General features: G+C 49.9%; 2 protein-coding genes across 14 annotated transcripts in view; one reads left to right on the forward strand and one right to left on the reverse strand.

Moving 5' to 3' along the window:
- The window catches only part of LOC128901144 (GON-4-like protein), a 33307-nt gene extending 30294 nt beyond the window's left edge, over positions 1–3013 (reverse strand). For 6 of the 10 annotated variants that reach the window (XR_008463429.1, XR_008463427.1, XR_008463428.1 and 3 more), the window contains exons 1-2: positions 2503–2970; positions 267–488 (exon numbers count right to left, since the gene is read on the reverse strand). Coding sequence is in view for 5 of the 10 variants with exons in the window: in XM_054182958.1 (XP_054038933.1) it covers positions 267–488; positions 2503–2860 (580 nt within the window). In the remaining 5 variants the exon portion in view is untranslated. Of the gene's footprint in view, positions 1–266; positions 489–2502 lie in introns of all 10 variants that reach the window. The other 4 variants (XM_054182959.1, XM_054182960.1, XM_054182962.1 and 1 more) reach the window with 4 other exon arrangements.
- A 429-nt stretch (positions 3014–3442) lies between these two features.
- Positions 3443–15173, forward strand: SYT11 (synaptotagmin 11). 4 transcript variants are annotated; one of them, XM_054182974.1, is made up of 4 exons: positions 3443–3576; positions 6952–7775; positions 10474–10597; positions 12118–15173. In XM_054182974.1, the coding sequence occupies exons 1-4, from the start codon at positions 3543–3545 to the stop codon at positions 12426–12428; spliced, it is 1293 nt and encodes a 430-aa protein (XP_054038949.1). In that variant the 5' UTR covers positions 3443–3542; the 3' UTR covers positions 12429–15173. The 4 variants fall into 4 exon arrangements, with proteins under 4 accessions (XP_054038949.1, XP_054038948.1, XP_054038950.1 ...); XM_054182973.1 differs by having other exon boundaries at positions 10474–10594; positions 12115–15173; XM_054182975.1 differs by having other exon boundaries at positions 10474–10594.
- Positions 15174–16059: the final 886 nt, after the last annotated feature.

The raw sequence follows: 16059 nt of genomic DNA on the forward strand, positions 1-16059 counted from the left end.
GACTTAAAATGTTTCCCAAGTGGTGCTGTTTTGATGACTCAGGGAAACAAAAGAATCATAACTTCCTTTGAAGGAAAGCTGTGGTTTTAGTAATCAAAAATTACAGAGATCAGCTCCAGCAAGTTTCACTTGGATACCTGTAGTTTATTTAGGATGAAAAATTCAAAAAACATTGCATCTAAACAGATCCTGCCCTGGTGTACACAATTCCAGAGTTGTGCATCTACTGTACCAAGTCACAGGTTTGTCCCTTGCGTACAGCTTACCCAATGGAATAAACAGACCCAAATCCTCATTTTCCTCATCAGTCTGCTGGGGCCACTCACCAGCTCTGGTGTTCTTCAGTGGCTTCATTGCGGCGGGATTTCTAACAGGCAGCTGCAAAGAACTTCTCACTGGAGACTCCTGCACTGCAGATTGGTTTTCAGCCAGATACGGATCTCTCTGCGAATTCAATTCCACCTCTGTGTACAGCTTAGGCGTTCTCCCTGCAAACAGCAAATGCTAAGCTGCAGTCAGATATGCCATACGGACAAAGCTGAGCAAGGTTAAGAGGCTGCTGCAATTACAAAAGCTTATCATGACCCATTCCAGCCTGTTAAATCAACTGCGCAAGTTTAACCTAGCCCATGGAAGGGATCCAGATGCACTGAACGCTGCCGCCGCAGTCCCACCCCGCTGGAAACCAATCCAAGCAAAGACCCCTGCCTCCAGCTATTTCAGCCTTGCTCCCTCCACTATCAGTTTTGCACAGCTATGCTTAAAAACGTTCCTGGCAAATGATCCACTCGCAAAAAAACTGATGATTTGTTTAAAATGGGGTTGTACCCCCTGTTGTATAAATGCAACTGCAACAACAGAAATCAACAGCTAGGGGCAGGCACTCCTTCACCCAGCCAGGTTATTCACAGCTGGAACAGCACAGTCAGCTCCAACCTTAGGATGCAGTTTCACGGCCACCTTGGGCCAATTTAACCCCTCTCCCGCTGACAGGGGGGGCTACGCACCCTTCCCACTCCTATTCTGCACAGTCCTAGAAGTTACAGAGACCTGGAAAACAAAGGGGAACCGTCCCCTGTTCCACTCCCCTTTCTCCTGACACAAAATCAGCTTTTGGTCAAATCGGTGAGCTCATCGCAGCAGTCCAAGAACCAGAGACAACCGAGGAAGCGCTGCCCCTTTCTGCTGACGCCTGTAGTTAGATGGCAATGACTATGAAAAAAACCCTGAAGTTTCACAAACACCTTAAGCCAGTATGAAAACACATTGTCACCCAGTAAAACCAGCCCCCCAGCATGCTGCCATGGGCTGGCACAGCTCTTTGTGCAGCCGAGCAGAAAGTCCGATCAGGGAGTTGATCCAGATGGAGAGTGGAGAGGAAAAAACAACCCCACGCTTCCCGCACCCTCCGGGTGCCAGATTTTTTGCCAGATCAATTCTCCAGTCTCCTTGAGATCAGGAGACAAAGATGCATGCCGGGAAAAGAGAAAAAGAACAGGATGGGCAATGTGGGGAAAAGAGGGAACAACGACTTACTTCAGTAGACTTAAAAACAACCAGAGATACAAAACGAGCGTCACTGATGGTGAATACCTCTCGTCTCCCTCACCAGCTCACACATCACACTTTTCACTAAGTGAACCTCAGAGCAAGGAAGGTGCGCCTGGGCTTTTTACACAGACTTCCAAAATACCTGGATTCCATTTCTCACTTGATATTAACACAAGCTCCACTGACATCAGCTCTTGTAAAGGACCACAGTAGAGCCCCTGGACCTACAACTGCCCCTCCACCTACAGCTGCCCCTCCAGACTACTTTTCTGAATGCTTGAAAGAATTATCTTCCAAGAACGAAAGCAAACGCAGACAGAAAACTCTAAAAACCAGTATTTTCGGAAGCAGCAGCTTGCCCTTTTGCCAGCCTCACAACTCACTAGCCAAACATCTGTTCTTTAAAAACTAAACGTGAGGTGACTGTCCCGAAGCAAAGCCTGGTTTTACGAAGACTTGCAGGAAGACTAGCTGAAAGCAACATATCCCGCACTGTGTAAAACCTGTGAGATGTGCCTGCAGAAGTTACTGTTAGGGCTTATTGCTGAGGGATGTTTGTCCATAAAAGACTAAACACGGGGGCAAGACCAAGAAAACGTGTAGCAAGTTTGTAAAACTGGGTATTTTAGGTTGTAATTTTGAAACAAAAAAATCAAAATCAACTTCTAAAACTCTTCATGTTTGGCAGCACTAGGGGCAAGAGTCTTAAGTTCTCCATTCTTTTTCTAACGTTTTAGGGTAGGTGAACCCCTGAGCCTTGACAGTGGGATGCCTGCTAACCTGGAATACTTCAGAGAAAAACCACCACGGAAACCAAGCTCCCAAAGCAGAAGCTTTATACAACCGCGCCCGGGAAGGCTCCGGGTGCGGGGGCAGCGCACACAGGGCCGGCAGCGGGCCGGGGAGAGCCACCGACGGCCGGCAGCGCGCACCGCGACGGGCCGCCCTCACCTTGACCTTCTGCCGCCGCCTCGGGGCTGCCGCGGCCCTCGGGGAGCGGGGCGGCAGCGCTGGCCTCCTTCGCGCCCGCCGCCTCCTGCGCGGGGCCCGGGCCCGGCCGGCCGGGGGGCCGCCTCCCGCCCTTCAGCGAGGCCTCCCCGGGACCCCGCCACACGCCCGGGCCGGAGGAGGGCGGCCCGCCGCCGGTTCGTGCCGCCGGCGCCGGTTTGGCGGGGAAGCCGCCGTCGGCAGCGACCACCGAGGAAGAGCCGGCGGCGCCGGGCAACTCTCCGTCCTCCCGCGGGCTCTGCGGCCCCGCCACCGCCGCTCTCCTCTTCTTGCAGGGCAGCATCTTCAGCGAGAGCGACATCCCTGCGCCCACCTGGAAAACAGGAAAGCGGCTGGCCGCGGGGCTCCGCTGCCCGGGCCCCGCCGCCCCGTCCCGCTCGCCCCGCAGGAAGCGGAAGCGCCGCGGGGGCCGCCCGCTGCGCAGGCGCCGCGCCACCATGTCGGCCGGGCGAGGGGCGAGGCGCCGCCATGTTGGCGGCGCGCAGGTCGCCCGCCCCGCCGTGACGAGGCGAGGCGGCGGGGGCGGCGAGCGCGGCCGCCGCCATCTTGGCTGGGCGACGCCGCCGGGCGCCGCGGCCGCTGCCTAGCGCCGGGCCCCCGCCGCCTCAGAGCGTCCTCCCGTGGGGAAGGGAGGAGAAGGAGGAGGGGAGGGAGGGCCTGCCCGGCACCGCTGCCCGCGCTCCTCGGCGGACCCCCTCGGCCCCGGTGCCGTCTCCTCACAGCGGGAGCCAGCTCTCCGGCCCCGCGAGCCCACGCACACGCTCCGCTGCCGCCCGGCTCCTCGCCCGGGAGGCGCGGCCGGAGCCCCGACACTTGCCGAGTCACCGCCGGGCGGGGCCGGGCGCGGGCGGGGCCGGGCGGGGCCTGCGCCGCGTCGGGACCAGTCGGCAGCTCCTGCATCCCGGGGCTCGAGCATCCTGCGGGCGGGGCCGGCACCGCGGCGCCTCCGCACCGGGCTCCGCACCCCCGGCCTCGGCGGGGCCATGGCGGAGATCACCAGCGTCCACCCCGGCTTCGGTGAGTGGGGCCGGGCGGTGTGGAGGGCCCCTTCCTCCGCCCCGCTAGAGCCCAGGCGAGGCCCCCGCCGCCCCCGAGGCCGGACCCCGCTCCCCCCCCCCCCCCGCCTGCCGGTAACCTTCCCCCGCGGCGGCAGGCGGCCCCCGCCGCTCGCTGCCGGCCCCAGGGCGGTGCCAGCTCTCGCCCCCGGAGCCGCCGCGGCCGGGCCCGGGCCGGCGGGGAGCAGGTGGCGGCCGGGCCCGGCGGCCCCCGCCGCATGACGTGATGTCTGTGCCGGGCCGCGCCGCGCCCCGGCCTTTGTTCGTGCCTCCCCGGGGGCCGGGGCGGCTGCGGCACCGGCACCGGCGGCCCGACGAGGCGGGGCCTGCCCCGGCGGCCGGGAGAGGGGCGCGGCGGGCGGCGGCGGGGGGGGGGCGCGGCGCGGCGGGGGGGGCACGGCCGGGCACCGTGGCGGCGGGAGCCCCTCAGTGAGGAGCCACAGCCTCGCTGCATCCTCGGGCGAGGCGGCCCCGGGCCGTGCCAGTGCGGCTCCCCCCGCACCCGGTGGAGTCATTCTCCCGAGTTGGTGCTCGCTGGTGTTTAAGACGGTTTTTCCGTAGCCCGGCGGGCGCCGCGGGCCGGTGCTGCAGCCAGGGGGGTCCGTGTCGGTTGGGTTTCTCCAGCCGTGGAGGCTCAAACCCGCTGCCTCCGACCTCCAGCCACCGGCTGACCTTCCCCTCAGACCATAAAGCCCCATAGGTAAAGCACGGTTATTACATTTCCTTTGAATTCTAAGCACTTAGTAATAATTTTCCATACGATATAATTTATCTAATGTACGATGTATCTACTTACCTTTTACCTTCAGTGTTTCCTGGAATCCAAGAGCCACGTGCTGTCATAATTTAACCGCTGGCCGCCATTAGGGTATGATTAGCAAACATCAGTTTTAAAAGGAAGTTTTCAAGTATTTTTCATTAATTGAAAAATAATTCCATATCCCCAGAAGTTGGCTTTGTTTTGATTAAGCCTTAGCATCGCACCAGAACAAAGATCTCTTCAACCAAGTTTGACTGAAAAAGCACGGTTTTTCTCTTTTTGAGAGAGGAGACGGGCTGCAGTGCCATTTAAAATGGTCATTGTGTGTAGCAAAGTGCTTTGAAAATTGCAGAAGCTGAACTAAAATTGGTTTTAGGCAGCTTTACATCAGTGTAGTTTTCAACTCTAGGGAATTATGGAGACGGGACTAATGAATGTATGGAATGATGACATAAGTGGGAGTCTTCAGCCAGGAAAAGAGGGGTGTTGGGAGCAGCGCAGAGCAGGGAACGGTTGCTCCCTGTTTCTTCTAATGCAAGATCAGGCATCAAATGGAACGAGGTGGGGCACGCTCAAAATAAAAGCCCTTGTTTTCTCATGCCACATAATCAGGCTGAGGAACTCTTTGCCACACAACGTTATGGGAGCCAAATTCAAGAGCTGAGCTAAATCAGTGGAAGAAAGATCACAAAGACTTATTTGGTGCTTTCTAGTGCGACTGCTTCTAAACTTGTCCCATCAGATCTGCAGGAAATGAAGGTACGAGAGCTGATTCTATGAAGACGCAATAGAAACAAAACACACGCAAATAAAAGAGATCAGCATAAGAGAGGAGTTTCAGCATTTGTCCTTTTCTGCATATCCACTGAAGCTTTTAGTGTGTGTATATGTCTGTTGTATTCTAATTAGCTGTTAAAGACCACTTGCATCACTTCAAAGAGGAAGCAATAAATAACGAAATAAAGTTGGGGTTTTGGGGGTGTTTTGTTAATATTATGAATTCTTCTTGCTTTAATTAATTCAGTCTAAGGCTATGCTTAGAGTGGGACCTGGGACACGTTTATCTGTGAAGCTGGTCACCATCGCAAAAGACTTCCAGTTTCAGTCTGGGAAGGCTTCTATCTAACCAAAAGTGATTTTGCTATTTTTGCAAAAAGGAGACATATTCTCTTGAAAATCACAGTTTTCCCTGAGCCTATCAGATATTCAGATTATAGCCTGGCAGTCTTGTCGTCTTGCCCGTTAACCTCAATAAATAGTAATGTGGAAAGCACAGAGAAGAGACAAAATCGAGGTGCTTTCTACAGCTTCAGGTATGAGGTTGGAAGATTATTTTCTCCTGTTTATGGTACAGAGTGACGATAGGAAAATCAGAGAAGCTTACCTGTTTTACTGGCTGTTCCATTTAGCTATTGCTGTGATTGTCATGGCAGTGATCTTTCGTTTTCCCTCTTACTATGGAAGCAGTTTGTACAATTTGTAAAGAAAGAGACATAGGGCTAGAGGGCTTTTTTTGTTTGCTTGCTTCCACAAAAACCAAATTGCTTGAATGCTGATTAAACCAGTAATACAATAATAGGTTATAAGAAAAGCCTGGCTCTACCTTCCCTGCAACGTCCCATCAAGAAAATGAAGACAGCAAAAAGATCTTTGCCTTCCCTTTTAAGCCTGAACAAACCCCACTCTTTTGGTCTCTGCTTGTCTTCCATCTGCTCCCCATTCTCCATCCTCCATCTGCTCCAACCTTGAATCATCTCAGTGGCCCATGACTGGAATTGCGTGAGGATGTCGGTATAATGTACTGGGGAGCTCAGCACTGCTGGTCTCGTTCTGTGTCTCGGTAATACTTCTCTAAAGTCAACCGTTACAAAGAGAAAATAACTGGCATGGTTGCTAAAAATTAATGTGGTGCTTTTTTGTTCTGGCTTGTCATTACTGAAGAACATAGTTGTCATAAACTCCAGAAAACATCAAATAATCCCTAAATCCAAATACAGGATTTTCCGGCCGTTGCTTTCGGACGTTGGATTTCCACCTGAAGTCTCGTGTGTATCGTTGGCCCTATGGCTGCTGTAAGGGGCTAGGACAAAACAATCCGCCATTTCAGCCAAAGGGATTTTTTAAAAATTGCTAATAAAGGATAGCTGCAGGTCTAGTGTTACGGCCATCTTTATTACTCCATTCATGTTGTTGAAATAGAACTGTGTAATGTTTCTGAACAGGGCATTTAAATAAATAAATAAATAGGTAGATAAATAAAAGAATGCTTCCTGCACATCACGAAACTGTATTCCTGTGGAGATGCTGGTAGTGCAGGAGGTTGATTTGGCAAGATAAAGCAATTGACCGTTTGAAATTCTTAGCGTGTGAAACATAGGTAGAGCATGCCTTAGGAGTGTAAAATGTTTCCCATGTGGGAAAATATAAATTAAAGGAAGTAGTTTTTTGATTTTGGGGAAGATTTGGGAACAACACGGTGCTACCGTATAGATCTTCGCCCAGTTGTGCCCGGCCCCGTGGGGGCACGGCCACCACAAAGGTACAAGCTTGTTCCTGACTGCCTTGTCTTCTCCGCAGATGTCTCTCCAGTTGTGGCAGGCCTCATCGGTGCTACTGTCCTTGTGGTTTCTGTCTCAGTAACAGTTTTTGTGTGGACATGCTGTCACCAGCAAGCCGAAAAGAAGCACAAAACCCCACCGTATAAATTCATCCACATGTTGAAAGGCATCAGTATCTATCCGGAGACCTTGAGTAACAAGAAGAAAATTAACCGAATCCGGAGAGACAAGAACGGCACTCCTAAGGAGACTGGAAGGGGAAACCTCTTGGTGGATGCTGCTGAATCTGGTTTAATAGGCTCCGATAAGGCTCCAGATGGGCCAAATGCAGCCCCCCACGTCGACCAGCTCCCAATAAAAGTAGATTATGGAGATGAACTAAGTCCAGATCAAAGCCTCACTCCAGGAGGAAGTAAAACCTCCTCCCCATCTTCTCCAGGGGATGACGTCATGTTGGGTGAACTGACTTTCTCAGTGGACTACAACTTCCCTAAAAAAGCGCTGGTAGTTACCATTCAGGAGGCTCACGGGCTGCCAGTGATGGATGAGCACACCCAGAGCTCTGACCCTTACATCAAGATGACAATTCTTCCAGATAAAAGGCACCGAGTGAAGACTCGTGTACTTCGCAAGACGCTAGACCCAGTCTTTGATGAAACCTTCACCTTCTATGGGATCCCATACAGCCAGCTCCAGGATTTGGTGCTTCACTTCCTCGTGTTGAGCTTCGATCGCTTTTCTCGAGATGATGTTATTGGCGAGGTCATGGTGCCCCTCGCAGGGGTGGATCCAAGCACTGGAAAGGTTCAGCTGACCAGGGAGATCCTCAAAAGGAACATACAAGTAAGTTGCTTCGTGTAGTGTGACACGAGACTCCTTGCACTGTATTTGATCCCAGTTCTTTTGATCTCTGTGGTCTAATAAGCAGGAACACTGCAAATCCTTAGCCACGAAACCCCTTTTTCTGCAGCCACGTGTTACTGGTGTTATATGACTGTGCTCTTTTAGTTAGGCAGTTCTCTGCTGTGTGGTTACGGCAGTTTGAGGAGGCGTGGTCACTATTTAGGCATGGAAATGATGGATGTTGGAACTCATGATGCCAAGAAAAAAGGCAAAGTCCTCATCTCCGGGGAAGAGCGCTGATGTGATGACATCGCTTGCAGATAATTCATCTGCAAAGGCAAACCTCACTTAGGGAGATTTGCCTGGTCTGACCGTTTTAGACACCTATAATTGTAATTATCTACCTCTGAGCTGTTCCTGCAAGCCATAAGTAAGTGGGAATATGGCAACACCGTCAGCAGAGTCTGACGTGATTCCGTTTGTCCTGGAGCAGACATCTCGGTTAGCTCAGCTGAATCCCACCCTAGCTGACTCTGGTGGTTTCTCACTTGAGAACAAAGTGTCTGAGACAGTTTTGTCAAATGTAGGTACCTGAAATTCAGGTGACGTGAATCCCACTCGTAGCGTCCAGTGCTGTGAGGTAGAAAGGTGAGCAGTCCGTTGGGGCTGTTAAGGCTTCCCTTGGGGACGGTGTCTTCTGTCCTCAGGAAATACCCTACGTGCAGGTAGGAGGAGGTGGTGCTTAAGATTTTTGTTTTCTTGCTTAGTTTATTTTTGCTACCCATCGTCCAGGTTGAATAGAAAAAGGCATTTGGGCTCAATTATTGCCGTGAGGTATTGGGAATTGGTGCTGGGCTCCATAACATACTTGAGTATGTCCTAGAGTGGCAGCATTTTCCTTGAAAAGTTTTTTCCGCTATATTTAACTTTTTTTTTTTTTAAAGGAGACCCTATGTCAATGACCCAAAACAAACCAAAAGAATCCCAGAGTTCTGGTAATTACTTTGCTTTTTTTAGATTCTTGGGATGCTTTACACTATGATAAAACAAGTGTTTGGCTTAGGTTCTTTTGATAGGATTCTTTTCAGTGCATTGACTGAAGTAAGTTACTGAGTTACTTCTCTTAGAAGTAACAGATTAAAAATAGAGGTCAAAGTCACGCTAAATGAAAATAGATTTAATCAAGGATGCAAATTGTGTAATGTTTATTAGTAATCAAAAATAGATTTACCTTGGTGTCAGGTGTGCATTCTCGACAATCTGCACAGTTCCACAATGTCAAAACAGCCGTCACTGAACAAAGTTTTCAGTGTCGGGAAGTTTCAAAATCTGGAACACAGAATTGTATTTAAAACACAGTAAATTATTGCACTGATCCAAGCCACCGAAGGTGTACATCCCCTCCTAATGAACATTCCCAGTAATTTCTAACTTGCAATCTAAGAATGCAAGGTACTTTGAAGTAACTACGTTAAATTACTTCAGACCAAAAGAACCCCAAAACTCTAACAACAGACACCCGCCCCCCCATACTCTCTCTGCCTGGTGTGTTCTGGTTTATCCAAGGAGCCGAAGTTCTGAACATTTCCCTTCCAGGGCCAGGAACTTGCTCGTATATTTACTCTCCTCCCAAAATTTTGCATGAGCAGCAATAGCCTTTGTTCCTCGCCTTTGGAAAACTTGGCTTAAACGCTCAGGAACTGCTCAAATAAAAAGAAACCACCAAAACGATCATGAACGTTTTCCGTGTTTAAGTTTACACGCACAATTTTTTCCCGCTAAGCTGAATAAGAAGCGGTTGAAAGAACAGCGTCACCTCTTCGGTGATCACCAGAGCATTTGGTGTGACATTTACTTAGTGCTTCACCCCTTTGAAGGGAGAACAATTCCTTCATTTGCCCCCCCCCCAAACCCTTTGCTCTGCTGGGTCAACAGCACCGGACACCGGTGGGGGCAGGAGGACGGCGGGGTCCCGAGGGTCAGAACCTGCAGCTGGTGGAGCTGTGGCGGGAGCTCTGCTGTCGGTGCGGTGCTGACACCACACGATTTCATACCCGGCGCTAACGCTGTTTGCCTTGAGAGCAAATAAACCTAATCCAGATGAGTGCTGTCTCGACGGCAGTTAGTGAATGCCAGCTGGAAACCACAACTGATTATCTCAATGTTACGTTTGTCTTTGAAAGGATATACAGCAAGTTTAACTGAGTAGATCTGTTTTTATCTTTTTATCCCTGTGCTGTACCTTTGCAGACTAAACCGATGGCGAAACTGCCGAAGCGTGCCTAAAGGGCTTGAGGTGCCCGGCCACCGAAGCTCTACCAACAGCCAGTGAAACTGAAGCTGCTAAACCCCACGCTGCCTCTGCAGCAGACCTCCAAAGGCAGCCGTGGCCACTGTTCTCTCAGAAGGTGCCCACAAGGTTTCCCCTCATGGGAACCCGGAATTGAAGGGGAGAGGCCGTAGTGATGCTCGCTGTGCTCAGCCGGCGTGGGGGGGACAGCACAGGATGATTCACCTTACGCCGCTCGCTCGGTCCTTCTCCCGGGGGCTCCATCTGCCCAAAGCACTTCAAATGGCCCGCGTCTGCTTTTCCAACTTTCTAGGCATTTAGCACAGGGAAAGGAGATTCTGGTGACCTCCAACTTTTGCCTCTAAGACCGTCTTGTCCTAATAAGTTCTTTCTGTTTCTTTTCCACAGAAATGCATTAGCAGAGGGGAGCTGCAGGTCTCCTTGTCGTACCAGCCTGTGGCTCAGAGAATGACTGTTGTGGTGCTGAAAGCCAGACATTTGCCAAAGATGGATATCACCGGCCTCTCAGGTAGAAGCTATTTTCTCCAGCTTTAAATGTGTAGGGAAAAAATCTCCAAGTTTACTTTGACGTCTTTTCACCTGTCTTATCGGAAGATTTTCTGTATTTGCACACTTTTCCTCAAACTCTTTCTAAGGGCTCATGGCGATCCGTCGCTCCCCAGCAGATGGTTAGGCAGACAGGACCAAATCCTTCCTACTGCGAGACCAACAGTTGCATCTGTCTGGCATCATCTGGTTTGTTTATGAAAGCAGTATTTCCCAAATTCGGCAGATCTCTGCATTGCTTTTGGCCGGCGTGGGCGGGCTCTGGGCCTCCGTGCTGCCCGCACTCACCATTGCCCTTAGCAGCTCCGTGGCTCGGCTGCTGCCTGCCGCGTCTGCCTCAAACCCTGCCCCTAGAAGAGGAGGGTAACAAAGAGCAAGCGTAAAAAATAGGAGGGACAGATTCAGAAAAGAGTAAATTCATACGACATCGGAAACAATTCAGGGCTTTTTTCCTTTTCTGTTGTTTTTGCTGGCTGTGGTGTTCCGCTGTTGGGAGTGAAGAGCAGAGCAGCTGTTCCGGCCGACCTGTTCTGTAGTCACAGATTCCCACACTCCTGAATCCCCTTACGAAATTCCCCTTCAGGATTACGGGGAAATGGTTGGAATCAGCTTCAGATTCAGTAATGGCCTGACTGATAGCAAATTTAGTCCTGTTTTTGCAGCTTTCTCCTGTAAACCTCAGAATGAATGCGGGCGAGGCTTAGTTATCTATTGTAGGCCTTAAATTTTACTCTTTCTGTAAAAAAAAAAGCTTTCCTCCAGCTACAGGATAAATTTTTCAGTAACAACTTCTGCCTGCTGGCTCTTGCAAGGCTAACGTCATTTCTTTATGTGATCTTTATATTACGCACAAGCTCATCATTTCAGTGGGATGAAAAAAGTCCAAGTTGGCCGGTGTGAGATGGGCAAGTGACTTCCAGCTTCACAACTCGTGTTACAGGGAAAAGAAGCGCTGTGTGCCTGGTGGCTTACTGTTAATCCTGAACAAGCAAGGGACGAAGTGAGGCTGATGGAAAGATGAAGGCTTTGTTTTAAGCTTTCTTATTCTTCAGTACCTTCCACTCTTTCCATCTGCAAATTTGTAAAACCGTCTTGACGCTTTGCTGGGCTGTTTCCCAAATATTGGGTAAAAAATATTTCTTGTTATAGATGACAGTGAAGGGTGAAATTTTGGCCAGTCGGGCACTGACCTCGCCAGAAGGCTATCCGTTGATATTTCTAGGATTACTTACCGTGGCATCCATGCGACTTGCTTCCCCCCGGTCCCCAAGCAGTGTTGAAGCTCGTGACGAACCTGTGCTGCTAACGCCGCTGGTTGCTTTGCGATGAGGAAAGACGGCACCAGTGTCCCCATCCTGGGGGAGCTGGGGGCAGTAGCCGAGGTTCCCACCGTCCTCTCCAGCTGGCTCACTCGCGCTGGCTCCGTTACTTCCAGGAGCGTCACTGGGCTGTGTTATTAGTTTATTTCTCTCTCTTCTCCAGCAGATCCGTACGTCAAGGTGAATGTTTATTACGGAAGAAAGCGCATAGCAAAAAAGAAGACTCACGTGAAGAAGTGCACTTTGAATCCTGTCTTCAACGAATCCTTCATTTACGATATCCCTGTTGATCTCCTTCCTGACATCAGCATTGAATTTCTAGTTATCGATTTCGACCGTACCACAAAAAACGAAGTGGTGGGACGGCTGATTTTGGGAGCACACAGCGTCACCGCAGGTGGTGTGGAACACTGGCAAGAGGTGTGTGAGAATCCTAGAAAGCCAGTTGCCAAATGGCACAGCCTGAGCGAATACTAGCAGAGGTTGCGGCGGCGACAGCCGACTCGTAGAACAGACTTAAACCTTGTTTTAGCTGTAGAACTAAACTTTTGTAAGAAGCAGCAGCTGATTGGTTCTCTAGTGATGTGATTTTGCAGGGCACTAAAATTCTAAAGAGCATTAAATGAAAAAAGAAAAGATATCACGAATATATATAACAGTGTAATCACGCTATTGCATGCCTAATACAAACTGAAATTAGTGTAACTACCAATATCAAGTTGCAGATTTTAATACAATTATCTGTCACTATGGAAGTTGTGTTTGTGCCGAACTGTCTTTGCTGGTATTCACCAAGATTGGCCTGTCTTTATTAGGCTTCTCCCAAAGTTTCTGAATTCTGCTGTTTAACCTCTAGTTTCTTGTTAGTTTGCCTGCCCATTGATTCTTGCAGTTCTGTTCTTCGCTGGTTTGGGAGAACCAACCGCGTTTCCGTATAAAGGTGGTTTAGGATTCTGCACTAGCGCAAAAGGAAAATACAGGGGAAAATGGCACTTTTCCTTCAGAGAAGAAATAATTCTGTTGTCAGGCACTGGAACACTTGCCTTTGCGATGCACTTGTTGTGGAGCTGTAAGGCCACCGCATCAAAGATTTGCATCTAAAATTCAAACACCACCAAACCGATCGCGTTGCTTTTGCCACGTGGACGTTAGCACAGGCACGAGCTCACAAACTGTCAGAACTGGGCAAACGCCGCTCGGTTTCATTTGATTTAACCCTGTCTGTGCACGAAGGGCCCGAGAAAAACCCAAAATCTGACATGTCACTGATTGGTAAAGATACCTGCTGATTCTTTTGAACATGAAGTGTGAAATTCTGCGTGACTGCTGAGTTCTGATACCATGGCGTAACCTATCTGAGATAGGAAAATATCTCGGGGGAAGAGGTTTTAAGCAAAAAAATCCCAAAGCCTCCCTCCATCCGTACTTGAGTCAGTTCGCATTATGTATGGTCTTGTCGAGAGCCAGCTCTCAAAAAAGGACTAAATGTGGGCAAAGCCTATCGCTGCGCAATGCGCCAGGCGCTTCAAGAAGTTAATTCTCGGCGTTTCAAGGCAGCCTGAGTTAGTTCTTAAATTGTGAGCGACTTCTGAGACTTAGGCCGTGCTCACCATGGCCTCTGAAGCGTGGAGACGTTACGTGAGGAGCGTGACCTGTAGCACTTCAGGCTATTAACCCTGAATAGCCAGTAGTTTTGAGCAGAAGTTCATGAAGTTGCACAAAGACAATTTGGAAGTAGCTGCACTAGACCTGGTGGTGAACACACAAGCCTGGGAACGGGTTTTGGACACGGCAGCAGCGTCCTGGCGAGGAACTCAATTCGGCTTCTTATTCCGTTCAAGCCGGGAAAGATATAAATAAGGATGATAATTGGCAGCAAATAATTGTTTGTAAACTGAGCGGAAATAGTTATAACAGGCTGCAGAAATTGCAGTTCTCTCTGAACTCTCCCACGGAACTAGGAAGCAGAAGTGAGCTCACGAAGAGGCACGTAGAAGACCCCAAATTTTCAGTAGACATTTGGTTGCTTCCAGGCAGCCAGTCTGTTCTGTGCCCTGTGGAATGTAAATAGTGTATCATAATGAAAAAATTCTAAGATCATGTACTTACAGGCCTTGACTACTGAATTTTAGAGCCCTGTTGGAAAAAATGATCCTTTCCACCTCCATCCTAATGAAAGCAGAATAATTGAGCAAGTCTTGCTGGGTTCCCTCCCCGGCCACCGTGCGAAGCAGCAGCTGCTGGGAGGGCGCTTTGTGCGAACAGTCAGCACTTTGTCCGTTGGCAGCACTTTGGCGTCTCTTCCTAAGACGTTATTTTCGGAAAGCTGAATTTTCTCCCGCACGGCTAGTTACTCGTTGAAACTTCCTTCCCCGCAGAGTGTCCTTTTAGCGACAGAGGTCGCAGGGAAGCCGAAGCGCTCTGTTCCTCAGCCTTGCGTGGCAGACGAAGCACGGACTTTGTTTGTGCTGTATCAATCCCGATTGCGAGGATTTCTGCCCAAGGCTACGGTCGATTTTATCTTTGTCTTAGACGCTTTCTGGCTCACGCTCTGCCAGTGGCTCGCCGCCACAGGCCAGCGAACGAGCTCTCCCTCGGAAATCAGTGTCGAGCTATTTCCATCCTAGTTTTTGCACTAAGCAATTGTGTTGCTGAGGCTTAGCAACTGTCACGACTTTTCCTCGGAACAGGCTTACCAACACCGCTCCAGGCGTCCGAACAGGATGTACTAACAACAACAACAGAGTTCCCTCTTTCCCCTTTGGTGTGAAAAGTGTGCTTAAGCCTAGATGATCTTGAGATTCCTCTAGTTGAAAAGGAAAGGTGAACTTCTCGTCAAGGAAACATACTCAGGGTAAATAGACTTAGGCTATAGGGCAGGTAGGAGTAGCTCCAACACGATTCTGGAATGATAGGAAACTGAAGATGTGCAGATATATATTTTTTAAAACGTAAAATAGACAGTAAGTGACAGCGGACTCACTGTAAAATCTCCCAGGTGTGGTTATTCTTTACCTTGTGTCTTCTATTGTAAAACTAACTTGGACAGTTACAACTTTGTGTGAAAAAATTAAAAAATAAAAAAAAAAAAAGGCGAAAAACCTAACTCAACCTGTGTGAAACTGCATAATGCTATAAGCTAATCTACATGATGTAACGCTATCTTGTATGTTGGATTTGTTAATGCACACCGAGCGTGCAAATAAAAATTAAATCACTTTAGCTGCTGGCTGGGCTGTGTTTGACCATAGGCAGCACAGACCTGACCGTACTGAACGCTTTAAGGACTTGTTTGTAAACACGCGCGTCTCCGCTCCGACAGCTCACAGGAAAAGCACACACTAAAGAAACCGCAAAGAAATACAGGAACATAACAGAGTCCTGGCAGATTAAGTGTAACACTCTTACCTCAGCGCTAGCACATACAAAAACTCTCAGGGATGCTACGCAGCGTTATGATTTGCTGTAATTTGGCACGAATGGATATTCTTTAGCTAAACTGGATCCACGTGAAAAAAAGAGGACATCAGATGGGCAGAAAAAATAAGCCATTTGGCTCTTAACATTTGTAATTTAGAGGCATTCCTGGGTCACAACTGAATTCTCCGGGAACACGTTTGTCCATCTCGCTCTGTGCGAGCTGCGACAGTCTCTCCTAAAGAGCCGTGATCTGCCTCCTCTGGCTTGTTTCGCTGCAGCTCCCCGTCGGCGCTGCCCAGAAGGGCTCTGCCGGGCACAGAGCCACAGCTTTAGAAAACGCCACATAGTCCCAGGCAGGAGCCGGGTTTCCCCAGCAACACGGACTGCAGCGAGCGCTTCAACGCCACGCTCGGCTCTCTGCCAGCAACAGACCAGGCTCCAGAGGTGGTTTAGGTGTCTCAATATTTAAAACAAATTTCAGGTCCATCTTCGAGGAACCGGGTGTTTTCACAGCCCAGGCTTTACAAAAAGATGGTTTTAACGTCCCGGGAAAAGGAGTGGCCAGAGCTGCAGCTGTCACAGCTCTGCACCAGAGGGACGGACATCGCGGGCTTCCCTGCCGTCCCCCCGCAAGCGCAGAGCGCACCCCCCGCAGAGCCCTGCCTGCCGCCTCTCCTACAAACACGCC

The sequence above is a fragment of the Rissa tridactyla genome, chromosome 23 (assembly GCF_028500815.1).
Source record: "Rissa tridactyla isolate bRisTri1 chromosome 23, bRisTri1.patW.cur.20221130, whole genome shotgun sequence".
Taxonomy (NCBI): Eukaryota; Metazoa; Chordata; class Aves; order Charadriiformes; family Laridae; genus Rissa; species Rissa tridactyla.